The 11,929-nt window shown below is 32.0% G+C and overlaps 1 protein-coding gene and 1 pseudogene across 2 annotated transcripts; one reads left to right on the top strand and one right to left on the bottom strand.

Annotated features, from left to right (window-relative positions):
- Positions 1 to 778: 778 nt before the first annotated feature.
- On the bottom strand, positions 779 to 1,330 carry LOC143601913 (uncharacterized). The gene has a single exon (XM_077079196.1). It carries the CDS (start codon positions 1,328 to 1,330, stop codon positions 779 to 781), a length of 552 nt encoding a protein of 183 aa, XP_076935311.1.
- A 2,224-nt stretch (positions 1,331 to 3,554) lies between these two features.
- LOC143601915 (putative GABA transporter 2) lies at positions 3,555 to 11,567 on the top strand (annotated as a pseudogene). Its single transcript, XR_013147746.1, has 8 exons — positions 3,555 to 3,941; positions 4,160 to 4,388; positions 5,319 to 5,416; positions 5,508 to 5,694; positions 6,324 to 6,454; positions 6,547 to 6,791; positions 8,730 to 8,738; positions 11,082 to 11,567. The product of XR_013147746.1 is annotated as a putative GABA transporter 2 (transcript).
- The last annotated feature ends 362 nt before the right edge of the window (positions 11,568 to 11,929 follow it).

Genomic DNA, 11,929 nt, shown 5'->3' with positions numbered 1-11,929 from the left:
GGTGTGTCTTATATAAGATGCATGAATGATGTATGAATGAGTAAGAATATATATGAACGTATATAATAGAATGCTTGATGAAGAAGTGTAGGAATGGTTGATTAGATAGAAGGGACCAATCTCTAATAATATCTGAGATAGAGAAGGAAGGGACCAGACCCTAATAATAATTGAGACAGAGAAGGAAGGGACCAGACCCTAATAATAACTGAGATAGAGAATGAAGGGACCAGACCCTAATAATATCTGATATAGAAGGAAGTGACCAGACCCTAAAAATATATGAGATGGTGAAGATAGTTATATATGTATTATGAATGTATGAAAGCATGAAAGAAAGAAAGAAAGAAAGTATGTATGTACGAATGAATAAAAGGTAACAGGCTAAGTATGTAATATGTATCTACGGATACGTGTGTGTGTGTGTGTGTATGTGAATGTATTATATTTTTCCTGATTAGCTAAAACTCACTCAGCGTAGCTGACTTTTAGTATGCACGCAGGTGAGTAGAATGAGACAGCTGGCTTGAAGGGGGACACATGACAGATGAATAAAGAAGCTGACATCTGAAGACTCAGTTATTAATGTTTGAATTAAAAGACATGTTTTAAGTTATGTTTTAAAGACAAGTTATGAATGTTTTGTAATGAATGTTGAAGTTTTATTTATTTTGCGAAAGTTTTAATTTTCTCTTATATTTAGAACTGTGTTTATGAGTAAATCCAACGCGAAAATAGGGCACCGGGATCGGGGCCTTACACCAGAGTACATACTTTTTCAAGCCGTGGGACAATTTTTCCACTTCCAATGCATGCAATTAATGCTTCCGAGCATTCTAGGGAATCCTCGTTGATCCGCAACAGCAAGCAATTGGGTAATATCATTGGTGTTTGGTGAACGTAGATATTCAGTTGAAAATATACTTACTATTGTCTCACAAAATTTTTTGAGACTCTCCACTGCGGTGCTTTCACCAATGCGTATGCTTTCGTCCATAAAATATGCGGTTACCCCATAGGCCATCATTCTAAGTGCTGCAGTTATCTTTTGCATAGAAGATAAACCGAGTCTTCCGACATTATCTCTTCCTTGAACAAAGTATGGCTCGTGAGCCACTACCTCGTTTAGAATACGGAAAAAATATAGGACGACGCATTCGAAATTTCCGTCGAAACAGATCTGACGGTTATACTGATTTTCAGCAAAACAATCGTGATATAGATGCTCTTGTCCATGAATATGATTACTTCGGATAAACTTACGATGTTCGCGAATAAACTGTCTTTCCTCATCGTCATTAAGATCAACATCGCTATCATCAGAAGACATGTATATTAACAATTTGCGAAAGAATGTACGATCCATTTGATCACACGTGCAATTAACTCAACCCGTTAAAATACACATAAGCCATTATAATAACAAAAGTTAATCAAATTTACACAAACTAAAGAGTTATAAATGAACTTTTATTTTGCTTGCTATCAAAATGTTATCCTATCATTTCTTATTAAAAATGGTTATTTACTTTGCTTCATGTGTTTTGATACAACAGTAAGCTGTTTTTTAGTGTGTTTGGGTCTTTTTTTTAAACATTCGTATAAAGAAAAAACATATCATAGTTAGTACTTTATGGCAATGAAAGTTAATACTCTTAATTAAGACCAACATCTATTTCTATCTACTAATAACTTGGTTTAATTCAAGTTAATACTCTCAATGAACAATTAACTTTAACTATAGTTGTGCTAATTGTGTTAGTGAAGTAATCAAGTTAAAATACAGCCCTATCAGAATGGTTCTATCTGTTTATCGTGCAGTAGCTAGAATTTTAATAAAACCTTATATTTTGTGTTTCAGTATCTTATTTGACTGTTGTTCCAAATTTGATGTTGCGCATATTTTGCAGACTCTTACATAGATCTTAAGATACTTTTTAAAACATAACGAAATTGAGAGATAAAGAGAGAAAAATACATATTGCAGGTTGTATCGATGAACACAATTGCTTCAATTCAAACAATAACTCTTTGATTTTGATGTTCTATTTGCTTCAATGGGAATGAAGACAGTAGAGTGGGCCGGTGATTTTCTTCAAATGGAATCAATTGCCTTCTATTTGCTTAAAAATGGTAGATGAACCCTAGAAATATGAGCGGGAAAACAAATGGGAGGGCGCTACACTAGCTTTTTATATATGAAGTGTCACTATAGCATATTTCTATATTTTACAGTGTGTTTCCGAGTTTCATTTAAAGGAGGAAAGGGAAGGAAAATGAGAGATGGAAAAAATATTTTGTGTTCCCGAGTTTCATTTAAGAAAGGAAAAGGAAGGAACATTAAAAGAGGTGTTCCCGAGTTTCATTAAAAGAAAGAAAATGAGGGGAGATAAGAGAAAATGACGAGTAAAATAAAAGAATTTGTATCTTTCTAAATTGAAAAGATTTAGAAGGAAAATAAAGTAAAGAGAAAAAGAAGATACCAAAAAAAACGATAACAATACTGGTTTGGTTCGGCCTGGTACTGGAGCTAGTCCCTACCTTCACCACCCAAAAAGCCTTGTTGACTAACACGAAATGATCATATGATTTTTCACACCTGTCTTCCAAATATATCTTTTTTGGTATAACAGTCGAAATCATTATATGATTTTTCACACTTGTATGCCAAATAGCCTTTTAATTTTCAAGTATGGTAGGGGTCTAGACCTTGGGTTCTCTCTCCTACAAACTTGAATTTGATTTTAATTTTTTTCTATATATTTCACTTTTGTTGATTAGTAATTAAATAGATATTTATATATGTATTTTGACAAAATGACAAAAAACGTTATTTATGTTTGTATTGTTTTTTAATGGACGTCATTTGACAAACTTAATGACGGAAAACATCATTTATGTTCAAAAAACGTTACATGGCTCGTCATTTTCACTAACGAGGGTTAGTTTTTTGCTTATATTATTTTACAACATAAATTTTATCAAACACCAAGTTGTATCAAACCTGAAATATCATTTGGATATTACAAGTCAAAGATAATTTATTTGATTACAACTTAGTTTGCATAAATTATATATCAAAATTCAAAATATAGAAAACAAAATTAAACACAAATTTCTGTATTCAAATTTACAAATGATTAAACCACTAAATTATATTTTAAATATAAAATTAAAAAATAAAAGAAAAGCATACTCTTTTTTAAAAGGTTATTATATTAAAACCTGGAAGAAGGAAAAAAAAGAATATATCAAAAAATAGTAACCAAAACATTACAAGTAACAAAAGCCCAACGATTACAATAGAAACAAAGTTACAAAGAAATCAAACTAAACAAAACATACAACTACATTCTTATTAGGAAAAGTTTATGAAGTTGAATTTGCATCACATTTTCATTCCAATAAGAATTTCTAGTTTCGGTTCTTCGCCCATAAAAAAAAAGTCATTTATCATATTGATTATCGAGAAACCTTTACCATTAAATAATTATAATAATAGTATTAAAAATTGTAGATATCATAATCTTGCATGTTGACCAACATATTTATTATAATTATAAAAAAGGGTTTGACTTTGAGAAAAGGTTAAACTGGAATTTAATTTTACAACCATATATATCGTATGAAATAAAATAGTATGATCTGAATTAATTTATTTGCCGTCTATCTTTCAAATTTCAATCAAACCTTTCAATGCCCAATACGTCTCTTTCTTTAGGTGTCACACAAAGGCACCCACATCCTCCTATTCACACTAACAAAAAATAATAATAATAATAATAATATGTCACATCCAAAAGTATCAGTTTTATCTTCTATCGTTTGATATTACGTTCATACATGCTTCTTCCTCATGATGACAGAATCTCCTCCGTCACCGGAAAACGAAAGATTCCGGCAGGGTGATGCCGGTGCCACCTTTGTCCTTGAATCAAAAGGTAAATAAATCTTTCTGTTAATTTTCAGTTGTTTTTTCTGATGGCGTTTTGACTCTGCAGTAAGCCCTATCAATCACCGTATATTATTATAGTTTAACGTTTCACTGATTCGAACCTAGGACCTCAGAGCAGGAACTGTTAGTTTTCAGTTAATGTAATCTTAGTCTCAACCTTAGTTAACTTTTATGTTTTGTTTTTGTTTTTGTTTTTGTCGGTAGGTGAATGGTATCATGCTGGCTTTCATCTGACTACTGCCATAGTGGGGCCCAGTATTTTGACCCTGCCGTACGCATTCAGAGGACTGGGATGGGGACTTGGATTCTTTTGTCTGACGGTCATGGGGGTGGTTACTTTCTACTCTTATTATCATGTCCCTTGTTCTTGAGCATTGCGAGAAGGCAGGTCAACGTCACATCCGTTTCCGGAAACTTGCGTTGGATGTATTGGGTATGTTCTTTCGGTCTCTATGCGTGATTAGATGTGTAGCAGCTGTTTAGTTACGATTTTACGAATATATTGAGTTGGGTTATGTTTTATATCTAACGGGTATAGAGTATTTTTAATTTTGTATTTATATTTGACACGCCAGTTATATCCAGGACTAGGAGTAATCAAGTTTAAGTACACGTTTCGGAAGTTACTCTTTATTTACACATAGACCGGAACCTACTAAACAATTACCATAAGGTCCCAAATCCTAAATGTACCATAACAAGTTGTTTACTAAAAAGAATTTAAGATTTTGGTCTAAAGTGTTTTAGGTCAATTTGATTTGAATTGTACGAAAGCCTAACTATTTTGAACCGTTTTTCTTTATTTTGGAGGGAGCCATTTTTTTTTATTCTCATGTGATGCAGTTTTTTTATGCATACTATATAGTATAAGATTACATGAATTGCTAAGAATGTTACATACAACAGTAAGAAGTTAAGTAACCGACCCAACTATATTAATGGGTGCAGAAGTTAAGTTAGACTCTAGATGACTCAATTCAAATTCAGTCTGTTTAGTTATGAATGCATTGATTTAGGTTATGTTATATCTCTCCAATATTATAGAGGTTAAATAGGTAGAGTGAAAAAGAAAATCTGTTAAAAGTTAAAGAAGTGTATTTTCAATGATAAACCCTCTTGATTCAATTATTTGAAAAAGAAAGTTTACTATTTAAGATTGTATAATTTCTGTTATCAAAATTTACATTCTAGTTATTCACTTAAAACAAAAAAAAAATCTTCATTTTAAACTGTTTGTGGTCAATCCTATTCGACCTGTACCGGAAACTTACGTATTTTGACTTGTGGGACTGACTGTTGACCACTTCTCTAGAAGCGACATGTCGTTTTATTCATGACAGTTTATTTGCCGTTTTTATTGTAGGGGCCGGATGGATGTATTATTTTGTAATTTTTATTCAAACCGCTATTAACACTGGCATAAGCATAGGAGCCATCTTGCTTGCAGGGGAATGCCTCCAGGTATGATAAAAGTTCAACCCATAAATAAGCATTAAATCTTACTCAAAAACACTTTTTATTATTTGGTTGACATTTGTTTATTGTCGTTTAGATAATGTATTCAAGTGTTTCTCCTAACGGGCCCCTTCGTCTATGGCACTTCATAGCAATGGTGACCGTGGTGATGATGGTTCTTTCTCAATTACCATCTTTTCATTCTCTTAGACATGTCAACTTGGCTTCACTTTTCTTGAGCTTAGCCTACACAATTATTGTCGTTTCTGCTTGTATCCTTGAAGGTATAAGTTTCACCCATGTCTAAATAGGGGCAGGTTGGGTTACAAGTCAAAAACAGCCTGTCATCAACATGACACAAAACGAATCAGGGTTTGGGCTGGCATATCTTAACTTATTTAAAGAAGAGGTTGTGTTCAGATTGACATGTTTAACCCGTTTAGTTAAACAAGTTGACCTGCCAACCCATTTAGTTAAACAGGTCCCTCCGCCAACCTATTTATTTAAACAGGTCGACCCGCCAACTTGTTTAGTTAAACAGGCCAATTTATGACCCGTTTAACCTATCCTTTTACAGCCCATCAACCCAAGTTATCAAGTTTAGAACTTAATAATTACTTGTCGCCTGTTATACACGTTTAGATAAATGAGTTAAACGGGTCGTGTTCAGGTTGCATGATTTTAAATGCGTGTGGGTTAATGTTGATGTTTTTGACACTAATAAAAATGCGGGTCGTGTTTGGGTTGAACAATTCAACCCGCCAACCTGACACGATTGACACCTTTACCAAAAACAATTATTGTTTAAATTTTGTATATATCATTGTTAATTAGTTTGGGGCTTTTGACTTGTTTGATATAAAACATAACCTAAGTCAACGCGTCACTATCTCTGACATGATATTATTTACAGGGATATCGAAAAAACCACCTCAAAGAGATTACTCATTAGAGTCATCAAAATTTTCGGAGGTTATGAGTGCATTCACATCAATCTCTATAATCGCAGCCATATTTGGTAACGGAATTGTCCCTGAGATACAAGTAAGATGATCAAATTCAGAAGTTACATTCATTTTATGAGTTTACAACATATGTTTGAAGTGAAAGTAGTATTATTATTTGTTGGAATATAGGCTACATTGGCTCCACCAGTAACAGGAAAGATGTTAAAAGGGCTTATGATGTGTTACTCGGTGATTTTTGTAACATTCTACACGGTTGCAGTCTCAGGGTACTACGTGTTTGGCAATAAAGTTAGCTCAAACATTCTCAAGAGTCTATTGCCCGACGAGGGACCCGCCTTAGCCCCGACTTGGCTTCTGGGGCTCGGTGTTATTTTCGTTCTTCTTCAACTCTTCGCCATTGGACTGGTAAAATTGTCTTACCATTTTAATGTTTAATTGATTGTTTACCGTTTATTGACTTGGTGTATTTATTGAGTGGGTCTGTCAATTGGATTGCAAAAATTCTGGAACATGGGGCCTGTTAAGAAACAAAAGGGGACTATTATTTAAAACTAAATTTAATACAGGCCCCTTAAGAGTTGACTAGTCAGCTGGAAATAAATATCGTACCATACTTAAAACAAATTAAGCAATACAATCGAAGTTTGATAACCAGAATCGATGAACACAAAAAACGATTTAGATAATAAACTCGATATCTATAATTTTCCATGAACTCTAAAATTACGATTCTCATGCTATAACCCACTAACTTAGATATATATACTATAATACTAACTAGCTTTAAAACTCGTGTGATGTACGGAAAGCTTAAAAAATACAATTAAACTATAAAAATTAAATGATTAAATTAGAAAAAAAACTTATATTTTATCAAATTAAATAGTTTAATAAGTTCAATTTATATTTACTAATGGAATATTTATACGAATACGTGTTACATTCTCACGCAATTTCTTCATAATCATGAAAAAGATGCATCTAGTGATTTTATAAGTTGTAATTCTATTTTTTAATGGAACTAGAAAATTCTAACAAAAGATGATAAGTTGCTTCATTATAAATGACATAAAAAGAGAACATTATATGTAAAATTAGCATGACTAAAACGCGTTTTTGTATTACATATTTGAAAGAGATGTATGAGAACTCCAAGGAGGTAGAATGAATACGTGAGAATAAAATTGCTATTTATTCATAATTTCTTCTTGTTTTATCATTTATTAATTTTTACCACATTCATCTCTTACACTGAAAATTGGTTATAAATTGATTCATTAAAGAAAAGGTAGATATGATTTCCTTAAAGATATAAATATTTTTATTATACCGTCACAAATAAGTTTTCATTGATAGGTTTTGATTAGGGCTGTTCAAAAAGCTCACGGCTCAAAGCTCGCTCGAAATCGGCTCGATTGTAAACGAGCCGAGCCGAGCTCGACTCGATTTCTAAATGAGCTGAGCCTGAGCTAGCCCCGGCTCGACTCGAGCTCGCTCAATAGGCTAGCTCGATTGGCTCTAACTATTTTATTTATTTTATATATATATATATATATATATATATATATATGTATGTATATACATGCAGAAAAGGGTTTAAATAAAAAGAAGTTGACTCCTAGGAATGGTAAGAACCAATATAATTTTGACATTTGGCATTAAAACCTATGGTGAAAGAACAATTATAGGAAACTATGTCGGTTATAATGGTGAAAGAGTAATTATAGAAAACTATGACGGTTTTTTGTAATTTTAAATCTCAACCATTGATTGATGTGATCCAATGGCTATGATTTATTCCTAGTCTTCCTAGGAAACTATTTGTTTTTAGGATAACCCTCCCCTATACATGCATATAATTATCTAGTCTAAATATATAGTACATGGGCTTTCTTTCTCAATTAAAAATCTATCCAGCCTAAATGCCCAATACAATTATACAAAATCCAAACATAACATCGACCATAATTCTTCAACCCTATCTGATATCTCACACTCTCTTCAACTCTAATTCTTCATAACATGACCAGGCACTAATGACCAAACATAACATCGACCCTAATTGTTCGACCCTATAAATCATGACCAACCGCTCTCTTCGACCTGCTTCTTCAACCCTATCTCACACTATCTGTCGGCCGCTCACAGCTCACAGTACCAGGTGTTTCTGAATTTGCACTACCCTTCTCGACCCTTGATGATGTTTTGGTAAGTTTATGTTATCTTTATTATCTACAAAACGTTTGCAACTTGATTGCTAAGTTTCTAGTTTGTACACTGTGATGTAGAAAGTAAATGAGAAATTAACAAAATTGAGCGTGAGAATTTCGGTAAGGCAAGTCCAATTCGAGCCAAATCGAGTCGAGCCGAGCCAGCTCGATTTAAAACCTAGCCGAGCTTGATCTCATATTTTTAGCTCGATTAAGGTTCGAGCTCGAGCCGAGCCAGCTCGAATGAATATCGAGCTCAAGCTCGAGCTGGCCTTGGCTCGGGCTATGCTCGGCTCGTGAACATGCCAGCTCGAGCTTTTAAAACCTAGTTTTGATTACACTGACATAATTTAGTTTTCATTAAAAACATGAAAATAGTTTTAGCGGGATATTTGGCTAAGCATGTGACATGTGACCCCAGTAGATTTAGTCTTGAAAACCTAATTAAACTAGAGTACAAAACCCAATAATATTCAAACATTAATTAAAAAAAACAATATAACTTAATTAATTAATAAATAATCAAATTCCTTGTTGCTCAAGTCATTGCTTCGACTTATTCATCAAGTAATTTATTCCTTGTAAACCAAGTTACGGGCTCAATTTAATAATAAGACATCAATCCATCATAGGCTCGATGAGTTGTCCAAAACAAAATTATGGCTAACAACAATTAGATATGTAAGCATGATTTGAGAAATATGATTTGAAGAGAAAAATAAGTATGTCAGTTTAGCCCTAACGTACAAGAAATCAAATAGTAAGGGATAGGCTAAACGTATCCCTCTGCTCTATTTGTAATACACCATCCCCTGAACTTTCATTCTCTTTAAGAATTCTTTTTTAACATATTACTCTCCTCCAACATTTTATTGCATTTTAGGGTCTTCTTAAAAAATATTAAATTAAAAACTATAAAGTTTTTTTTATTATATTTTTTCCCGAACTCTCAGTTTCTTTAAACGTTTTTTTCATACAAACACTTTTTTTTCGTATTTTTTGGCCTCTCTTCAAAATATTATATTTAAAAAACTATATATTTTTTTAATTTTTTAAATTTTTCGATGTTTATTGTCCTTGATGATAATAATGATAATAATAATAATAATCTTTATTATTATTATATAATAATAATCTTTATTGTTATATGTATCGATGCATATGTAAATAATGTTAAGAACTAAAAGTAATTAATTTAATAAGTTTAGGGGGCGTACATTCAGTAAAAATGGTGTAGAAGATGGGTATGTTTAGTAGCACCCAATAATAATTCGATTATTATATTTGTGACACCTGGTTCAACCTTAAGATTTATTTTTAGATATTTTGCTTTGCTACTAAAGTATAAATTCAAAATCATTTACCTTTTACTCCATGATGTACAAATATCTTTGCGTTTATTAATACGTACCATTTGGTCTTCGAGTGTCATATACGACTTTCGAAACTTTGACTTTAACGTTATAATAAAATTGATTTCTACATTATATGTTATATGATGCTTCATGCTTTCCTTGAATATCTGGACCCCTAATGATGCCTTAGTTTGCAATAGACTTTATTATGCTTGTATTTGTTATCGAGTTCTTTAAATTCTTACAACTTATCAAGTTCTCAAAAGATTCCTCCCCTATTCAAGTATATACTTGAATAGGGGAGGAATCTTTTGAGAACTTGATAAGTTGTAAGAATTTAAAGAACTCGATATGGACCACACATTTAATTAAATGATATGAAATATGTGACTGTAAATAATTCTGATTAAAAAATGAATCAGGAGACAGAATAAAGATTCTTGATGATTACACAAGTTTAAATATTAGTCACACATGTGTAATAAGTTGATTCGGTATGTACAAAAATACTGTAATTTTTTTACGTTACTTACACTTACGTATTACAAATGTGTAAAAAAAATTCAAAAAAAAAAAAAATCGTTACGTTGAGTTATTTCGGGTTCTTAAAACTCAAAGTGGTTCTCAAAAGAAATCAATCATACTTCAAACATTTCAATGCTACTTCAATTACGATTACTAATATGTTTGTATACTCCAATTTTGAAATTTTGTTATCTTATAAACTCATTGGCCTATTGTTCAAACATTTTAGTACATGCAAAGGGTTCGCTAGCTAGATCATTTATGGTCTCCGACTTCTTCCTCTTAAAATTCCACATGACACGTTTCTAGGTTGTCTTTTTTTTTTTGAACAACCAAATACATATTTACAAACCATCACTAGGTTGTCTGTGTGCCAGCTGATTAAAAAGTACATGTTTATGTTTATATTTATTGTTAAAAAAACTAAATTTAAAGTTTATTTTGATATATTTGGCTAGCCAAATGTCTATTTTTAAAGTATTAACCTTTTAATCTATTGTATTATTAGAATATAATAATATAACTCATATTTTATAAATTGATTTCCGTTATTTCTTTTTTTAGTTTTTATGTATTAAAGCATGCATCTTAAAAGTTGTTTTATAAAAAACAGGTTTACTTTCATGGAAACAAAATCATCAGATGTGAATCAAGGGATATTCTCAAAACGAAACTTAATCCCAAGAATGATTCTCCGGTCACTTTACATGATCTTTTGCGGGTTTTTTGCAGCGATGTTACCATTTTTTGGGGACATTAGTAGTGTTGTCGGAGCTGTAGGTTTCATTCCATTGGACTTCATCCTTCCAATGCTTCTATACAACACGAGTTACAAGCCATCAAGATCTTCATGCACGTATTGGATCAATGTTCTTATAATGGTCGTTTTCACGGGCTTTGGCTTGTTGGGTTCGTTTTCTTCTATAAGAAAGCTGGTTCTTGATGCCAGTAAGTTCAAGTTGTTAAGTGACGACGTGGTGGATTGAGGACGAACTAGTTTAGACATGTTTTATGTACAATGGTGGATATGCATGTTGTATACCTTTTGATGTAGGAAGTTTTGTTACTCATTCCAATTCAATTTCAAGATATGTTAGAACGACACCAAAATGATATAAAAGTAAATCAGATTTTTTGAGTTATATTATTTAGCTTGTTTAATAATTAGTTCTTGTTTGTGTAAACATTAGACTTGCCTATTAGTTAACCTTTTAAAATTACGAAAATAATGCAAACTTTGATCAAGTAATACTGTAAAAGTATTTGATAATATAAAATATTAAATGTTAGAAAAGAAGTCTAATAGCAAAACTGTAAGAGAGATCACTTGGGTTAGTGGGTCGGTGGCCTGGTGACAAATAAGGTCTTTTAAACATACAAATATCCTAAAGAGTCACATATGAGGTAAAAAGAAACTTACGTTTAAAAAAAATAACAAAGAGAGTTTCATGAATAAATATA

This window comes from Bidens hawaiensis, unplaced genomic scaffold, assembly GCF_021521415.1.
Source record: "Bidens hawaiensis isolate Kalapana, Puna unplaced genomic scaffold, B.hawaiensis_p1.1 tig00057612_1, whole genome shotgun sequence".
Classification (NCBI taxonomy): Eukaryota; Viridiplantae; Streptophyta; class Magnoliopsida; order Asterales; family Asteraceae; genus Bidens; species Bidens hawaiensis.
This window is presented reverse-complemented; position numbering and strand designations above follow the sequence as displayed.

Bases quoted from the DNA above. Each gene is read 5' to 3' on its own strand.
- LOC143601913 (XM_077079196.1), bottom strand. From the start codon at position 1,330: ATGTCTTCTGATGATAGCGATGTTGATCTTAATGACGATGAGGAAAGA.